The sequence below is a fragment of the Emydura macquarii genome, unplaced genomic scaffold (genome assembly GCF_026122565.2).
Source record: "Emydura macquarii macquarii isolate MOO-44397 ecotype Brisbane River unplaced genomic scaffold, CSIRO-AGI_Emac_v2 contig_2292, whole genome shotgun sequence".
Classification (NCBI taxonomy): domain Eukaryota; kingdom Metazoa; phylum Chordata; order Testudines; family Chelidae; genus Emydura; species Emydura macquarii.
In genome coordinates this window covers 1,603,502-1,622,108 of record NW_027132429.1, presented here as the reverse complement: position 1 = coordinate 1,622,108, position 18,607 = coordinate 1,603,502, and the positions used below count along the sequence as shown (strand labels likewise).

Here is an 18,607-nt window from a genome sequence, read left to right as displayed (position 1 = left end):
CTCCCCCCACGGGAGCAGCCAGTCCCGCAGTCTCCGCCCCTCCCCCACTTACCGCCGGACCGGAGCGGACCCGCTTCGCCTGACAGCGGCCAGCAGAGCCCCTCCCCCCGGCCGGCTCCGGCGCGTCCCGTCTCCACGGTCACCAGAGAAGCCGCTTCCGGCGCCGGCCGATGACGTCACGCGCAGCGGCCGCCCAGGCGTGTTCGAGTAGACACGGCCCCGCCCTGTGACGGTGTTGCTGAGGGGTTGGTCATAGACCCCGCCCCCGGCGCTTTCGTGACGTCATAGCATCACGGGGGCAACCTAGGCATGACATGACGCTATTATGATGTCACAAGCGCCTTCACAGGCCTGCAGTGGTGACAGACTGGCCCCGCCCTGCTTCTCTGGGGGGCCAGCCTGGGAGGAGGCAGGCCCCCCACCCACAGGCCTGGGCTGACCCACAGCTTGACACCCTCATTAACCCCCCCCCACCCACTTCAGACAAGCCCCAGCCCTATGGAGCTGGGGAGCCCCCCTCAGCGAGCCCTCGCCCAGCGGGGCGCTCTCGGAGAGCTGTGCCCGCTCGCCCCTCAACGCAGCAGCAGGAAGGTGGCTGCAGGGGAGCATGACACAGCCATGACGGCAGGCAAGGGGGCCAGCGGCCCCCAGCCCCCGTGACCACAGTCTACAACAACCTCGTGCGCCACCTTTGGGATGGGGAAATGGAGGAACAGATTAACTTGCTCCACATGCTAGCAGGGCCGGTGCTGAACCCAGCTCAGTGCCTTTCAGCAGACGCCTGTGATATCACTTCTCCAATAAATCTTAACACACCTTTACAAAGGAGGCATGTGTTATTTCCACTTTACAGAGGGGGAAACTGAGGCCCAGGAAGGGGAAGCAACATGCTCAATATCAGCCCCCAGGCCCATAGCAGAGCAAAGAATAGAAACCACTGCAGGGGTATGAGAAGTATAAAGGAACATGGCAACGAGAAATGCAGATCACATCTGGAGGCAGATGATACAGAGCCATGCAAGTCATACTTCCTGGGGGATTCAATAGTGCTCTGTCAGCATACACCAGTATAAATGGGAGGACGGAGGGAGCACAGTGATCAAGTACATTGTCATTCTCCCCTCTCCCCCCATTGACAAAACCCAGACATCGACTTAAGAAAAAACACTGAGCCTAGACACACCTGTAGCCTGGAGTCACATGAAATTGGTTGGGTTTTTTTTTAGTTGACAAAATTATACATAAAATGAGAAAAATCTCATTTCAGCAAGGTGCAAGCAGCGGCTTCAACACTAGACACTGTCACCATAGGAAACAGTACGGCACATTTACAAATATACAAATCCAGGGTTAACAAACAGGAGGCAGAAACTAGAAACACTTAAAAAAAAATTCATTTCAAGAGGCAGTCAGGCCAAGTAGCTTAAACTTCACTGTCCAAGAGTTCACAGCCTTCTTTCATCGTCCTACGCTTTGGGACGCTTTAAAAATAATTATATAGCGCAAGCTGGGATGCCACTTTATTTAGCAATATCGTTCTTGTTCATGCATTTAAAAGATCACACCAGAACCCTGCTCTAATGGAAATCCCTGTTTCATCCCTCTCTAGAGGAGGAATGGAGGGAAAGGGAATGCTTAAAAATAAAGCACCATTGAAATGCAAAACAGAAAAACATCTGATAGTTTTCCAGAGACCTGCTCAAGTCTTACACCAATAAAAAATAAAAATAAAAAAAGGAGGCTGAATTGAAGGAATGCATCTGTTTAGGTCCCCATCCCTTCTTTCCTCTAAGGTAGAGATGCACTTGGGGCTGGAGGTTGCTTGAGTCTGCCCCCACCATTCAGCTCGTCAGAGGGAGAGACGGTTGGGAGCAAGGCTATGGGCTATGCCAGCAAGTGAAAGCCACAGTAGACACTAAGCTTTCCGGGGTGCCATGTTCAAAGTTTTGTGGTGCGAAGGCCCAGTGGGATGTTTACCTGGTGAACTCCAGGGCAAAAAATTGGAAGGTGTTAAAAGAAAGCTTTTAAAAAAAGGAGAGAGAAAGGAAGCGCTGAAAAATAACCATGGAGGATGAAGAAAAAGGATCAGTGAAGCTTAAGTTACTGAGTGATCCCAAAAACAAATGTTTTTCAATGGACACAGGTGCACCATGACTGATCCCAGAGCGACTGACTGCTGCGTTAATTGGTTTCCCCCCACTGCATGACATTGCCACCCGAAAGGAGATGGTGGGTTCCTCTCTGCAAGGTGCTTTCGAACAGCTGCAGCCTCGCGAAAGGTCAGACTTTCCACAGTTCAACCACAGATTCTTCTTGCTGTCACCTGAGTGACTTTCAGTTTTTTAGCAAAAGGAAGCAGAAAGCAGAAATCCAGGAAGGAGTTGGTGAAGAGTCCTCCCCTTCCTGAACTTGGAGAAAAATCAGTGTCCCAGCGGTGCCCTCCTCTCAGGAGAACTGGAATTTCAGTTCATTGCTCCTTTCCCGTGGTGTGTGTCACTTTGGGAAATGCTCTCTCTCCATCCCACAGCTGAGTTGATTCCAGACAGATCAAGCAGACTCAGACTCTTCCCGACAACTGGCAGTGCCCTCCCTGCCCACTCAATTATTCTTGCACCTTTAAAGGGTTAAATCTTCTCACGCCCACCCACAGCTGCCTTCTGACTAGTGGCAGGTCGGAAAACATCCAGGCTGTCAAACGATGCTTTCACAGCACATGACCTCATTTACAATTAAAAAGCTGTGGTTACACCAAGTCAAAGCTTTCAGCATAACAACCCCTGATTTTTGTTTTTTTAAAATAAACCAGGGACTAAAATTCATGGGAGTCTTTTGTCAACATTCCAACTGAGCATGCAGCAGAATTTATGGACTTGTCTTAAAAAAAAGAAGAAAAGAAAATTTGACTGTTGCCTACACAAAGCTACACTTCCATCTCCTCTGCACTCCACTATCTTGACTGCCCTGTTTTATTTTGTAAACAGAAGTGGCAGATGTGGCATAAACTCCATTAAGACAGGAAGCGTAATTAACCATAATGAGTGATACTACTTGGGACAGAGTGCACTCACTACATGTCCCCCTGATCGGGTGCATTATAAACCATGTGGAGACTGGATGTCTGCTCTATGGATGATACAACCGCATCACTTAGAATACCATCCTAGTCACTTTCACCTCCCTCCGCCTGTAACTGAAATAATGCAGTAGCAGTGTCATGAGACAGGTTAAGAGAATTCACTGCACTGGGGATTTGGTTTTTTGTGGTTTTTTTTAAAATAAAAAACATGCTTCTCTAAGAGTATTTGTTACCAGGACCCCCTTCCCGATAAAATCTGGGCTGGACTGGCTCTCGGTTCAGGAGGTCCTTATGGGTTGGTAGGTTTTTTTGTGCATCGCGTCCAGTAAACAACGCCATGGAAACTATTTCAGAAAAGGTTTTTTGTTGCTGTTTAAGTTTCTAGATGAAAAACGATTACACTTAGTTATGGGCTACTCACAGGATTGCTAGTCTACTTCTGTCACCATGCACTCTTGAAGAGGTGAGGAAAAACTGATCTCAAACACCGGTGACTGGAAATATTTATACAGCAGTATAACCCCTTGTTTATATTATAGTTTAACCCTTCAGTTCTCGACAGCTAGATTTTTAACCCTTAGAACTTTTTATCCCATTTTAGCTTTTTTATTCAGGTCTTTGTTTTTAAAATCTAGCCTTTTAATTGATTTAAAATTATATTATTATTATAAGCTAGTCCTTTTCTATTATGGCCCTAGTTAGATCCCATTCTCAGGAAGTGTTGCAGTTTAAGATTGCTCCCCTATTTCGGCCCCTGGCCAACCCCCACCCCATCCCCATCTACCAGGGATGACCTCGGAAAAAAAGAGGAAAGAGCCCCTTCTTCCAATCACTGTGATTCCCTGGTTGCTTGTTTGAATTGATCTCGGAGGTCCCCCCTTTAAATTTCAGGAGATGGGGAGGGAAGTCAGTTTATGTCCCACAATGCTCCTCCCGTCCTCCCTAACCCCCCCTTAACAGGGCTCTGCAACACCTGTGGACGAGTTCCCAGTAACCCTCCCAGCACATACAGGAACCTAGAGGAGAGACAAGAGAGAGGGCACCAGTTAGTCAGGGGTTCTCTCTCGCACACGGCTCCAATGAAGCCCTCTGAATAGCTGTGGTCGTTATTAGACACAAGTCTCGTCTCCCCTGCTTTTCCTGGAAGACTCTGGCAATGGGAGAACTAGCAGGATCAAAGCATCACACATGATGCAGAGGGAGAAGAGATTTTTATCCAGGCTGGCTAAAACTCGTAGAGATAACTCGAACGTCCAACCAAGAGTTGGGATATGAGCTCTTTGTTGAAAATCCAACACCCGGGTCAGTTGGGGGGCAGACCGAGCTCACAATCCACAATTTAGACAACCAAGGAGTCCTCTAGCAAAATTAAGGGAGATGAGATTTGCTAAGACCTGATGTTTCGAAGGCAAAACACAAATGGCCCATCAGGCTGACTTCGTATCTTCACTCCCCTTTGGCACATCAGATCAGCTCTGCAAACTTCCCATCTGCTGACTTTACTTTTCAAAACTCTTTGTTCCAGGTAATACAAAGAGGTATTTTTGGGGTGGAGAAGAGAAATATTTAGGCCGAAGAAAGCGTGGGTGCACTATAAATATGAGACCTGATTCTCAGCACCCAGAAATCCCCAACTTCAATGGAAGCTAAAGATATGCAAGGATCAAAGGCCATTTTTATTGAAGTGCCTAAAGTCAGGCTCCAAAATCTGTGTTGACCTTAGTCTCCTTGTCTACATGTTAAGGGTGAGCAAAGAGATCGGGCACCTGGGCTGGTAAACCTTCCTGACTGTAAAAACAACGGGAGTTCTGCAGCACTTCCTGACTGTGTTCCCTTGAGTCTTCAGAGTTTTTTTTTCATACTTCACATTTGTTTTGCTCAAAGTCCTCAGCATCTCTGAGAGGAAGATTGAGGCACTGTCCTCATTTTACCGTGTGGAAACTGAAGCAGGAATCCTGACTCCCATTCTGCAACTCTAGCCATCAGGCGACACTGCCTCGCCACACTTCCCTGACACTAAACATCTGGTTTACTTTTCACCAGTTATGCTTTTCTTACAACCAGAAACTGACATTTCACCCAAGGATCTTAACCTGATTTATGAATGTGCTTCAAGCTCCACCCCCACTCCCAAGAGGGGGGACATCTCGCTTCCACTACAGAGGGAGAAACTGAGGTACAGAGAGGAAGTGACTTGTCCAAGGTCACAGGACACGAGTACCGGCTCCCAGCCCTACGCTCCAGCCACTTCACCACCCTGCCTTTCCACTTTGTCTCTCCATCAACTTCTCACCATGTTACCACTTGAACCCCATTTGCCAGAAGAACGTGGGGCGGGGGGGGGGCAATGAGTGGTTTTAGCCCCATGAGAATGGGAGCTAAACATCTATGCCCAACTCCACCACACTGGCTGATCCATCAGAACTGGCCAGGGTCCCCTTTGTCCAAACTCACCTAGTACGGTTTCTCTGCGTTGCTTAGACCCCGTAGAACGCAGCTAGCCTCTCCTTCAGCAAAGGAGGGAACTGCTCCGAGAACTGTTGCCAGTTCTCCTCGCCAACTTGGTCTTTGAAGCCATGAAGAATCTGAGGGCGAAGAAGAGCAGGGAGATGTGACTGCACAAGCGTGTGTGTGGGAGGGGAGGTGGAAATCCAGGCGAGTGGCCATGCCTACAGCCCTATTACTGTGAACTCTAGGTCAGCAAAAGGCAGTGAGAACAAGAGAAGCTGCCGCACCCACTCTTCATGCACTGCAGGGTTCGCTCCACAGTAGCAGAGGGAAGTGGTGGATTCTCTTCTACGACTTTGGAGCTGCAGACAGGGCCAGCGCTGCCATCAGCAGCAACTAACCCAAGAGCTGCAGGGATCCATACTGTGATCCCAAACAGCAATCCAGCCAACGCTTATGGCACTGAGCTTCAAGGCCGCCTGATGACAGCTGCGCTTTAATGTGCTTCATAAGGCACCGAAGCCCGTCCGAGTGTTTAACAATGCTTACCGCCTGCAGGCGCCACCAAGACAGGATGGCGGTGTGCTCTCTGAGCGCTTTATATACCCGACGCCTCAGCAGCACCTTGCAGCAGATGGGCTACCCGAGCTTATAGATGGGGAAAGCGGCACAGAGAGCTGAAGGGCCCCATTCCCCATATGAAGCGATGAAAAGAACCCAGGAGTCCTGACCCCTCCCCTAGCTATGGGAGCGTGCTCCCTCTCAGTCAGTGAGCAATAGATGGGGCTAGAGATCACCCCCATCAACTCCCCTGCTTGGGAGGACAATGAAGCCCCTCCTCACTTGAAAGCTTGGAGACCAACTCAAGAAGTGCCTCCCTCTTGCCACGGCTTAGTCTGTGCAGCTGATCCATAACTGAACTAGGACTGCAGCTGTGTGAGGCACCTTTCGACACCCCCTGCCCCCCCCAACGCAGGACTTACCTTATAAAACATGTCCCTCAAGTCATCCTTAGGGCTCACCCACGAAGCAACAGCATCACAGAAGAAAATAAAGTCCTGGAACAGGATAAAGGTGCTTGGAAAAGAGCCGATACAGAGCCCAGCTCAGCATGAAGCGAGAGAGACCAATTTTAAGGCCAGACGGAACCTTTACATCTAGTCTGACTTCCTGCAGAACACAGGCTAGGACTAGAGAACCTCCCACAGCAATTCCTGTGGCAAGACCAGAGCTGCTGGATAAGATACAGCCAAATTTTTTAGGCAGACTCTTTTCGAAGTGCTGCTCCACGAGAGCAGAACCACCTCCACTGTAATACCGGCCTTGATCTGAACGATGGAAAATCCACCACGCCCCTAGGTAAGTTACCCCTAATGCTAAAAAATTACCCCTACTTCTAGTCTGAATTTTTCTAGTTTGAGCTTCCAACCACTGGCTCTCCTTACGCCTTTCCCCACTAGATTAAACCCTGCCCAGCCTGGGTTTATGGCGTGACGCGACGCTGCCTTGGGGACCCGTCCAATATCACAAGCAAAGCAGAGCCAGGGCTGAACAAGGCAAATCCCAGGCTGCTGCAGGGAGGGGGCGAGTGGCTTGGGAAGGGCACTCTTCCTTCCGTCAGTGCTAACCCCAATGCAGCTCTAGGGGGCAACATGCTAAGGGGGGCAGGGTGGGTGACTGTGTCAAGCATCCACTCCTGGATTCAATGCAGACGGTTCCCTTTCCAGCCTGGTATGAGGGCGCCGTGTTGAGAGAGGTTCAGTCAGCTACTCCGGCAATCACGCAGCCCTAGGGAATGCTGTGGAGGGGCTGGTGGAAGCGCCGTTACCTGTACGACTCCACCAGGATTCACCCCAATCATCATACAGATGCCGCGGAAGGCAGAGTCCTTCTCTTCGTTATCTCTTATATTCCTGAGAGACGTACACCTGGAAGCCAGAGCAGACCCCCCCACCGATCAATCCCGGAAGGCAGGACGTCCTGCCAGACGGGTCTGGGCAGAGCGTAGGGAGGTGGGAAATTAGACTGAACAGCTTCGCATCCAGCAATCCCCATGGCTAGGTAGATGAGCCCAGTCAAGGCCAAGAACCAGAGCTAAGTTACTTCCTAGTACTAGTAGAATTAGCACATGGGGATCCCTGGTGCAGACACAACCTCCCCCTTTTCCCCCAATGCCAGCATTCGCTTCTCATCCTTCTGTCCTTAGATGCTTGACAAACCGAGTGCAAAAAGTAATTTCCCCCACGCTTGATGGCAGAGTTGGGATTAGGGCCCAGGTCTCCATACGCCCAGTACAGTATCCTCTCCACGGGCCATCCCGCCTCCGTCCTGTCTCAGATTCTCATCTGAGGCTTCAGATACTGCAGTAACTTGGGGCTTTTTTCCCTGGGTCACGGGAACCAGGCTCTGTGCTATACTTGGCTTCCCACCTGCTGGGGCCCGGTCTGAGCTACCCTTCACACAGTTACACCAAGCACCCTTGTCAAGCTTGATGGCAGAACACGGCAGCGTTAACGGATTCAAAATCTACCTGGGGATGTGGCTGGGGGGTTACTTTTAAACAGGACACTGAGCTCGTTGGAGTCCAAGTCCCACTGTAAACTTCTGTAAGATCCCAACTGGGGGTGGGTGGAGATAAGCAAAGAGTCTCCATTAAACGTAACCCGTGCTGCACTGGAGATGAGGGAGGCAAACTTATCTCCAGAGAAATCTGAGCTGCAGGCTCCCTAGTGAAGGACTCTGCTGCTAGCGTTCCTGGCCTTTGTTTATGGAAACACGTTTGTATTCCCTTTGCTCACGGGACTAGTTTAGTCCCCCACTCTGGCAGAAAAATGGACATGTCTGCTGGGGAGGTCTCCCAGGACGGAAGCTTGCTCTGGTACATGCCAGTTCAGTTAGAACCCATCCCGACTCAGACCTCCCGGCATGGCAAGAGCAGCCAATCCTAGGAGAGGCCAGGCAAGACCACCAGAGTTAACGGAGCACAGAGGGACAAACCGATAGCCCAGGAGGCTACGGGGTGGGGATGGGACCCAAGTTATTTCTAAAGACTGGCAGAAAAAACCCTCCCCCCGAGAAGATGGAGGGTGAAGCTCTGTCCACAATGAAAGACACGGTCAGGCAATAACCTGCCGTCTGTGAAGTGTCACACACACAGCTGACCCAGGTCTGGATAAGTCAACTGCTTCATCAGGCTATTTCCTGGCCTCTGTTGCTATAGTATCTGAGCATCTCACAAGTCACGTTTATCCTCACAACTGAGACAGGGCCGTGCTAGTCTTCTCATTTTACAGATGGGGAAACTGAGGCAGACTCATCCAAGGTCACAGGACGTCCGTGGCAGAGCAGGGTCCTTAACTCAGGCCCTGAACTGAACTGCCGCTGTCTATGTTTCAAGTGTAGAAAGGCAGGAGTGCTGCCCCAGTTCACCCAGCCTTCCCACATGCACTGCCTCCTAGGGAAGTTACCTAAAACACTCTGCTCCCAGCAACTGCCCTGGGAAATAAGGGACTGGGGTGTTAGGATCCCATGATGCACTGCTGCAAACGGCTCAGCAGAAGAGCCTGGATCACTGGAAGCTTTTTGCCAAGCTGTCCCTTGGGCCATGCTGCATTTGCCTGTCACTATGACCTGGAACAGACCCCCCCAACTCTCCCCACCAGGCAGGCAGCAGCCATGAACCACTCAGTGAACAGTTCTCTGCCGAACGCTCTCTCCCCCCATCCCACTGCAGTGTCACTAACCAGGGTCTGATAAACTGCTGCAGCATTGGCGCGACCTCCTGAGGGCAAACGTAACCCAGGCGTCCGATGGTGATGGCTGGAAGAGAAACAATCCCACCATGGAGCTGAGCAGCGAGTCTGGGGTGGCCAGTTCAGATCTGGCCAAGACCAACAGTGAGCTGATGCAGGCCACCTGGTAACATTGGCCCAGTTCCCCAGGGCAGAAACATCCACCTTGCGTGATCCCACAACAAGCTGCCTCATTTCTCTGGTACAGGACTGGACAGGACAGGCCAAAGACCCAACTCCCGTCTTGGGCTGTGGATGCCCTCCAGGGCGGAGCTGATGCCCGGAGGCAGGAACTGGTGAAGTTTGCCCTGCTGCTGTCAGGGCTGTACATGTAGATTTTGGCTGTGGACTGGCTTCTTTCACCAGGCTTACGGTCCGTACTGCAGGGAAACCACCCGTCAAAGGGTGATCTACCCCCATAAGGCCCAGGGCCCAGCTGTTAAGAACAGGTGCTGGGGTGTGATTCTGGGCTGGGAGACAGGCCAGCAGCCCTACCCCATCATTTAAGGATGGCTGTGGGGATAGCAGCTCCTCCATCCCCCCTGATTTATTCCCATTTAAATGCATCTCCCCAGCCAACGGCAAATCAGCGTCTCCCTGGCCAGGCCTTGTTCCCACTAGAGTTCAAGCCAGTTCTGCTCTTGGGAGCAGGATCCAATAGCAGGATCCAGTCCAATCACCGCGACCCTCCTACGTGTGCGGAGCCAGAGGAAGGGGGTGACGTGCCGAGGACCCAAAACTCACCTGTGTTCTCCAGCAGCGTTTTGGGTGTGTTTGGCCGGTTGATAATCTCCACGAGGTTGTTCAGGACCATCTGGACGTATGGCTGCATTTCCGCTCCTGCCCAGAAGGAGAGTTCTGTCAGGTCCCCATCTCTGACTTGGTTCATTAAGCCTCCCCCCTACATCAGCCCTGCTTAAGGCAGATCTCAGTGAATTCGTATTCATTCACAGCCCCTCCCACGAGGCGGATCAGGATTAGCGCCACTTCAGATGGGGAAACTGAGGCACAGATAAGGAACTGTCCAAGCTCAACGAATGGCAGAACCAGGAATAGAACCCAGGAGAGTCCTGACCTAAGCACTAGACCCCACTCCTCTCCCAAAGCTGGGGACAGAGCCCAGGAGTCCTGACTCCCAGCCCCTTTCCTCCCCCGCAGAATGTACACACAAAGCCAGAGCCACTGTCCCATTGCAAGAGGTGGGATCTCCACATCGCTGTGGTGAGGGGATCGGGCTAGCACCAAATGCCAGGGGTTACTGTATTGAAAGCAAGCTGCAAAATGCCGCTCCCACCAGCACCCCACACTCAACAAGATCAATACAATCTAACCCAGCCAACGCACTAGACAGCGGTTCAACTCGCCACCCCTCTGCGGCTTTGTGGCCTGAGGCTCAGTGTTGGCACACTGCCCTTTCATTGGCAGGGCAGGACAGAGTCTGGACATCCCCAACAGCCCTGGCGTGGGAGTGTGAGAGCAGCAGATGCCAGTGCCCGGCTCTTGGCAGCTTACCCATCTGCATGCAGATCTCCCCGATGGCCCAGGTCGCGTTATTGCACACCGAGATAAATTCTGGGTTCAAGTTGGTACCCAGGATGGGCATGAACTCAGCTGAGCAGAGAGGAAGAGGAAGGACACTGGGTTAATGCTGTGGATTCTGCAGGCGGGACATGAGCCACCTAAAGTGTTATACCTCCCCTCTGCCCACCCAGCGCTGCAGTACTGGGGCACTTTCCGGGTAAAATCAACAGCAAAGTCCTCGGTTGGCTTCATGGCATCGCTGGCTCTTTTCAGGACCAGCACCGTATGAAGGGGCCTACAGACGAGTCAGTTCTTCCTCCATGTAGTACTAGCTGAGATCGGGGCCCCATGGTGCCAGGAGCTGCCCAAATACAGAGCGAGACGGTTCCTGCCCCCAAGAGCTCGCAGGCTGGACAAAGGAAAGGAACACCACCCCCATTTTACAGGTGGGGAAACTGAGGCCCGCAACATATTTAATGACTTGCCCGAAATCACGCAGGAAACCTGGGGCAGAGCTGGGATTGAACCTAGCCTCTCCCATGTCCCAGCCTCACCCCCTAACCACAAGGCTGGCCTGTCCCTCTCTGCCATGCCCTTGGGATCAGACAGTATGAATACTGGGACGGTCATAGCAAGAACTCCCGTTCTCCCAGCTTCTCCATCACTTCCAGAGGCAAAAGGGCCCACGTGACGATGGCAGCAAAATGAGGGCTCGCCGCCAGGACCCACCGATGCAGGGCTTGACATGCATGAAGCAGGCTTTGGTGAGGTCTCCCAAGAGGGCGAAGGAGCTCTGCCGAACCTCCGGCATGGTGTCCTGCATGGAGCAACAGCAAGAGGTTAGAGACAGGGCGTGAGCCAGCCGCCCCAGGGAGGTAGCTGTTAACCCTGGGTCCAGACACGACTCACCTGCATGCACTGGAAGAGCAGCGTCATGATGTTGCTTCTGGCCACCAGCTGCTCCACATGGCACCCTAAGCCCTCGGCCAAGCCGCTCAGCAGATCCAGGGCCACGATCATGAAGTCCTTGTCAGGGGCTTCGTACTGGTCTGGTTGCTGATTGTACATCTGATCGGGAGAGAGGTTAAAGGCATTTTGCCAAAGGGAAATACACAGCCCCGCTTTCCCCACCCCCAGCCCTATGTGCTCTGGAGGGGAGGGCTGTGCTTGTAGCTAAGACACTGGATCAGGACTCAAGAGACCCAGGCTCAATTCCCAGCAGTGCTGACAACCAGCTGGGGGGACCCTGAGCACCTCCCTCCCCCTCTCTGGGTCTCAGTTCTCCCATCTGTAAACTGGGGAGAACGATGCTTCCTTTGTCTCATCTATTTCGATCGTACCTTCTTTGGGGCAGGCTCAGTCTCTTACTAGGCGTCCTGACAGCTCTCAGCAATGGGGGCCCCCCATTTGCACCTGATGCTTCCAGGCACCAGGGCAAGACGAAGGACGATAAGCCCGAGTTTCCGGTCTCGCCCGCAGCAAGGATTCCAGCACTTACCATGGCCTGAGCAAGCGTTTTCTGCACCAGAGTCACGCAGCGCTGGTAGACGGGTTCACAGTATGGAAGGAAGCCACTCTGGAGAGCGGTTGCTACAGACGACAAGCACTGGAGACAGACACACGGCGTCTCTTAGAGAGTCCATTCAGAAGGGTCCGTCAGACCCAGCCCCCCGTTTTATCCCGATCTCACACAGATCTGTTCCAATTCACGTCTCGCCGGGTTTTAGCCTCCCCCATCCAAGCTCACACACAGCCTAAGCCACCCCAGTACAACTGGCATGATGGAAATCTGACACCCCCCCATCCCCCGATTCTTCTCCAGAGCCTTAGGTGTCAGCTGGTGCTGAAGATGGGAGACCATGAGACACAAAAGTGTCTCCTGGCATGCTCTCTGGAACCCGTTTCTCACAGTCACTCACTTCTAACAGAGGGAAGAGGTCCTTGTCCTCATCCTTCAGTTCATTCCACTTCTGGATCAGAGGGGGCATCAGCTTCTGGATGTACTCCTACGGGAAGGAGGCAGGAAAAGAGACCAGTGTTATCTGCTGATGGGGGTTACGCTACAGGTTAGCTTGGGTACTTTTATATATTCCCCCCCACCATCCTATCCGAATACACTGCAGTCTTAAGGGCAGTGTTCTTGTCCCCATTTTATAGTTGGGGACTGAGGCACAGAGGGGCTAAGTGACTTGCCCAAGGTCTCACAGGGAGTCTGTGGCAGAGGTGGGAATTGAACCCAGGTCCCCACACTCCACCAGATTGGCGCCCTGACTACTGCACCATCCCTCTCTCCAGCAATCTAGGCTCAGCCCAGAACTCTCAGAAAGAGAAAAGAGTCAACACTTTGTTTCAGGATTCGAATGTCTTGTATTTTCTCCCTTCATCATCGTTCTGGGATTGGGAGCTGCATGGAGAGGGCACCAAGGGAACCTGGTAATGCAGCCACGACAGTTGCTGGCCGTGCAGCCATCTCCATCAGGGACTGACTCCACCCATGTTAACTGCTATCCCCTCAAAAGCAGCAAGTTTATAAAGGCAAGGCGTGGAGGGGTCAGATATCAGGGGAAAGCTTCCAAGGAGCTTTACTGCTGTCACGCTGTGTGGGGGAAGGCAGGGGACAATGGAGCGTTGGGGGGTGAATGCTAGCACCGGTACCCCTGGCATCACAGTCGAACAGAAGGTGTAGGAGACACATACCGGCTGGTTTAGGTGATGTCCCACGGAATCAGCGAGGGTGCCAATCGCATCGTACAGGATCAGCAGGTTCTTGTGCTGGTACTTCCCAAAGGCGAACACCAGGGTGTCCAGGATGAAGCTGAGGTATGGGACCAGCTCTGTGCAGGCCTCCTCTTCCAGGGTTGCAAAAGCGCTGGGATGGGGAGGAAATGAACAAGAAGCCTTAACCCAAACCAAGAGAACCTGAAGAGTCCCAGGAAGTGAACGCGAAGCCAGGGCAAACTCAGCAGAGGGCAGCCAGGTAAATCCAGCTCAAAGAGCAGATGAAATCCACTTTGTTTTCCCTCTTGAATAAAACAACCCACAGAGCAGCTCATTCAAGCCATCCTGAGCTGGCTCCGCCTACGATGAGGAGCCATCCCAGCTACTGGCTTTGACCAGAAGCACCGTCCCGCCACTCCCCCACCCCACGGTAATTCTCCGGATCAGACAGTATGAACACAGTCAGTCACGGTTAAGATCAAACTTCAAGTTCCTCATCACGTCCAGAGAAATGTATCGTGGGAGGGAGGATCCAGCTTGGGCAACAACCGTGCCTCACATCCAGGACCAGCCTAGGCAGCCTGCGGACCTTGGAGAGGACGTTTCCATTAGAGCTGATGACGGCTCTTTAAAGTTCTCCCCAGTTTACCCGCTCTAGTGGCGATACAGGCTCCAGTGGCTGGTACTGGGAAGCTGATGCTAGCCCCAGCTCGTAGCCAGGGTGACTAAAGATGCTGATTAAGAACAGTGGCTTGTGTGGCCTCCGGCTACCTGACATCTCAGCGCATCGGGAAAGGGGCCCGATTCAGGATTAAAGCTGGCGACTGCAGCTGTGGAAGGGGAAATCAGACCCCAGGCCCCTATCTTTAGCATGGGGAGACCCCTCGGCGATAGTTTGCCGCTGCTTCGATTCCCATGCCCCCGACACTGCCCCGTGCCCCCAGGTACCTGCACGCTGCCTCCTGCACCCTCTTGTTGCTGTCGAGGATGCGTTTGAGCAGCTCCGTCATCAGCGGCTTGAGGTGCATGTCCGGAGGCTGGCTCACCACCCAGTGGGCGTAGCGGCTGAGGGTCCAGCAGGCGATGGAGCGCACCAGGGCCTTCTTGTCCGAGAGGCACTGGATCAGGTGCGGGATGAGCTCCGGGAGATAGGGCACCATGCCTTGCATGCAGCCTGAAGAGAGGGTCTTTGGCTCAGAGCCCAGATGATGAGAGCAGCGGGGTTTCCCCTCCCCCTCTAGCCTTCTATTGGACTGTTCAGCCTAGGCATGGACCCTCCAGTGATGCTCCTAGGTATTGCTGAGCCTCCCCCTAAACCAGGGCTCAGCAACCTTCAGCAAGGGCCGTGCCAAAATCTTCCACCCCCCCATCCCCGCCCCAGTGCCGGAGCGGTGGGAATAAGGGGTGTCTGCAGGCCTGTTCCTGATGGCAGTGGTGGCAGGGGTGTGTGGGAAGGAATACCCATGCCAATGGACCTGAGCACACAGAGGGTTGCAGGCCAGGTTCAGAACAAACAACAGAGACCTCTGGAACTCACTGCCACAGGATACCACCGAAGCCAAGAACCTAGCAAGATCCCAGAGTCAGAACACAGCGCTCACACAGCACTGGAAGGACATAAAGCCTCGTGCTTCAGGGTTTAAACCCATCTGATAATCAGGGGACCTTCATGGGGGACAGATTACACCACACCTGCTACTGCATGGCTCTGACACCTTCCTCCAAGGCATCTGGTGCTGGTCAGCCAGAGATGGGATCCTGAGCTAAATGGGCCTGGCAGTTTCTATGTCGTTGCACAATCAGGCTACTGAATTCCAGTGGGAATTCCCCCCCTCCCACCCCGTAGAGCACTGCACTCTAGGTCTGTTACTGTTGCCTCCCCATCACCAAGCACCGAATGGCCCCCGCAGGTTCCTTGGTGGCCGTGAATCGTTGCTGCAGCCCCCCTGCACAGCACTTACCTTCGGCAATGGCCCCCAGGACCAGAATCCCGGACTCTTTGACGACCCACTCGGGGTGGAAGAGCAGCCCCTTGAGCAGCGGGAGGAGATGGGGAAGGAGCTCGTCCCGGAACACGTTGGCCAGGACGTCCAGGGCCGCGGCTGAACACTTCCCTGGGGCGGGGAGACACATTAAGTCACATCGACAACGCTCGACCCAAACCAGATCCCGCCGCGAGCCCGGCCCCTCCCCAACCTACTCAGGTTCCAGTCCGACAGCGTGTCGTCATCATCGTCCTCATCCTCCCCGTCCTCGTCGTCCTGCGTCCGGTCCTCCTCGTGCTGCAGGGTGACGGTGCGCGACTTGTGGAAGCGGGGCTTGATGTCCTGCTCGCTGTCTGGGATGGCCTCATCCTCTTCCACGTCGCCCTGGGGCGAGAGGGTGGGGGTTAGGCTATGCCTGACAACCCTAAGACAGTTCACAGCACGGGCTGCTCCAGAGAGCCGCCTCTAGGGACCTGCTGCCCTTTCCCTTGAAGGAGAACCACAGTCAGATGCCAATGGCTACCGCTGGGCATCTGCTGGTACGGCTACATGGCAGCTGGAGCTGCAATTTCCAGCCTGGAGAGAAGCACCCGTCAGTGGCGTGCTGTGGGTCTCCAGTGCCCGGGGGCCAAACCTGCGTTTGTGTCCCACACCAGAGCAGGAGGGGAAAGCCGTACCTGCGGGAGGGGGGGCCACAAATGCAGACGTGGCTCTGCTCCCACCCCCCCCCCACACACACACTTACCCGCTGCGCAGCACCTGCCTCTCCCACTCCACCCCACAGCCCGGCGCTGGCTCGGATATGGCTGGCCTCACCCCCCACGGCCTGGGGGAGAAAGGCGGGCTGGGCTGGCCCTTCACAACGCGTAGGGGAAGGGGTCAGTCTCCTGTGCCCCCCACCCATCGTGAAGGACTGGCCACTGCTCCAGCCCCGCAGCCCGGTGCTGGCTCGGATGGGGCGGCTCACCTCCCGGGTAGGGGTGCTGGGCCGGCAACGCGCAGAGGGTGCGGGGCACTGGGGGGGCCAGCGTCCCCTGTGCCCCACGCGGTACGCTACAGCTCTGATCTAGCTGGGGCACTGCGAATAGCAGCAGAGAGGCAGCAGCTGTCTGAGACCCGGGGTATAGGCTCAGCTAGCCCGCTCTGCTGCTCACACTACCAAGACAACATGCATGCTAGTGCGTGTCCACCCCCCCGAGCTGGAAATGACATGCCCAGCTACAGCGTAGCTATACCCTTAATCTACAGCCAGCTGGGAATTCACATATGCCTTCACTGCATGGCTTGCACCGCGGTCTCTGTAAACGCTACGGGGAAATTTTCAGGGGGCCGTGGGTCCTCGCTTGCCCTCTGTGCCTTTGAAATTCACCCGCATCCTTCACAACACGCTGCTCAGGCCCTCGGGGCACATGCATCCGCGCTGCGTACTCAGCTTGCGTCAAATCCCCTCACTCTACTGGGAAGGTGTTGGCACCCACCCAGGAAGGCACCCTCTGCCCCACCGGTAGGAAGCAGAGAGCTCAGCGATCTTCACGCCAACACCTAGCACGTCTCAGCGGTAAATCTCAAAGCATTTGACAAAGGTCAGTATCATTATCCCCATTTTACAATGGGGAAACGGAGGCACAGAGAAGGCAGGGGACTTGCCCAAGGTCACCCAGCACGCCAGTGGCAGAACTAGGAATCGATTCCAGCTCTCCTGAGTCCCAGTTCCTTGTGCTAACCTCCGCTAGATGTGAGGGGCTGTAGGATCAAGTCTCTGGGCTGTCACATGCACCGTTTTGCAGAGGTCTTGTGGCAATAAGAGACACCTGGCCCCAGCTAAGGCGACTCCTGTATCTAACATGCTCCTATTTTAGATCCCCTTTCATAGCCGCTCCTGGTCACACCTCCTTGGATCAGACAGTATGAATACAACACCCATCACTCGCATCAGGTTGGAAACTATACATCATCACTTCCAGGAGGTCATGAACTGGAACCTCTCCCTCTTCCTCACCTTACCCTATGACTGACAATATTGCTAGAGATCTGCTTCCTTATTAGGCATAATACGGTAGTGCCCCAAGATCAAGGCCCCATCGTGCCAGGTGCTGCACAGACAAACAGTAACTGCCCCAAATAAGCTTTCACACTATCCCCACTGCACAGATGGGGGAACCGAGGTGCACAGAAATTAAGCGACAGGCCCAAGGTCACAACAGGGAGTCTGTAGCAGAGCTGAGACTTGAACCCGGGTCTCCCAAATCCCAGTACAGCACCTTAACTACTAGCCCATCCTCCCTCTAGAAAGAAGCCTATAAAACAGAGCTTCCCTGCTAGCAATCCACAGAGGCCTCCACAGCTACCCTTTCAATGAGCATGTGTAACGCAGCCCTGGATGGGACAGTCCTGGAGACAGAAGCCCTCTGCCCAGGGAGGGCAAAACAAACCCCGCTTCTTTCATAACACCCACCTCATTGTGCCCCAAGAGGGGGCTAACTGCCAAGGGCGGGGGTGATATGATGCGAGTCCCAGAAGCGGATTGAGACATGGCAACTAGCTGCACTCAGGCTGCCCGACAGCCACAGCGTCCAGTAACGAAGATTAAGGCAGTAGTAGTATATGTATTGTGGTAATGCCTAGGGAGCCCCAGCCATGGCCAGGATTCCACTGCGCTGGGCACTGCACATTATTTTGTAGGTGTGTTATTGTAGGACCCCAATGTGCTGGCTCAAACAGATCAAAAAGACGGTCCGTGCCTAAGGAGCTTTCAGCCTCAATTAATTCATTAATGCTGAATGCAGCCCTGCAACCACAAATGCCTCATAAATCAATACGCCTGGTAGGCAGCTCATTAAAATTGAAAAAGCTTCTCTTTCGATTTGCAAACAATGATCTAGGTAACTCGGGGGCAGACACAGCTCCCTGCCCTTTGAAGAGATGATTCAAGAAGAGAATTTCACACAGACACAGCGTGCCTCAGTCATCATATTTAGCAAGCATTAACCCATTTTACAGCCAGGGAGGACTGAGGCAAAGAGAAAGGCAGGAACATGACCAAGGGCACAGGAGGGAGTCGGTATCAG

General features: G+C 53.5%; 1 protein-coding gene and 1 non-coding gene across 3 annotated transcripts in view; both read right to left on the bottom strand.

The window, feature by feature from the left end:
• Positions 1 to 611: 611 nt before the first annotated feature.
• The window catches only part of TNPO2 (transportin 2), a 30,484-nt gene continuing 12,488 nt past the window's right edge, over positions 612 to 18,607 (bottom strand). For both annotated transcript variants that reach the window (XM_067560487.1, XM_067560488.1), the window contains exons 11-25: positions 15,755 to 15,923; positions 15,516 to 15,668; positions 14,503 to 14,728; positions 13,534 to 13,705; positions 12,756 to 12,842; positions 12,335 to 12,442; positions 11,746 to 11,904; positions 11,566 to 11,653; positions 10,828 to 10,926; positions 10,060 to 10,155; positions 9,268 to 9,343; positions 7,353 to 7,452; positions 6,508 to 6,582; positions 5,531 to 5,661; positions 612 to 4,092 (exon numbers count right to left, since the gene is read on the bottom strand). In XM_067560487.1, coding sequence (XP_067416588.1) covers positions 5,554 to 5,661; positions 6,508 to 6,582; positions 7,353 to 7,452; positions 9,268 to 9,343; positions 10,060 to 10,155; positions 10,828 to 10,926; positions 11,566 to 11,653; positions 11,746 to 11,904; positions 12,335 to 12,442; positions 12,756 to 12,842; positions 13,534 to 13,705; positions 14,503 to 14,728; positions 15,516 to 15,668; positions 15,755 to 15,923 — 1,716 coding nt within the window. In that variant the 3' untranslated portion in view covers positions 612 to 4,092; positions 5,531 to 5,553. The remainder of the gene's footprint in view (positions 4,093 to 5,530; positions 5,662 to 6,507; positions 6,583 to 7,352; positions 7,453 to 9,267; positions 9,344 to 10,059; positions 10,156 to 10,827; positions 10,927 to 11,565; positions 11,654 to 11,745; positions 11,905 to 12,334; positions 12,443 to 12,755; positions 12,843 to 13,533; positions 13,706 to 14,502; positions 14,729 to 15,515; positions 15,669 to 15,754; positions 15,924 to 18,607) is intronic.
• On the bottom strand, positions 17,433 to 17,503 carry LOC137161422 (small nucleolar RNA SNORD41). Its single transcript, XR_010922066.1, has one exon. It is a non-coding gene; the product is annotated as a small nucleolar RNA SNORD41 (small nucleolar RNA).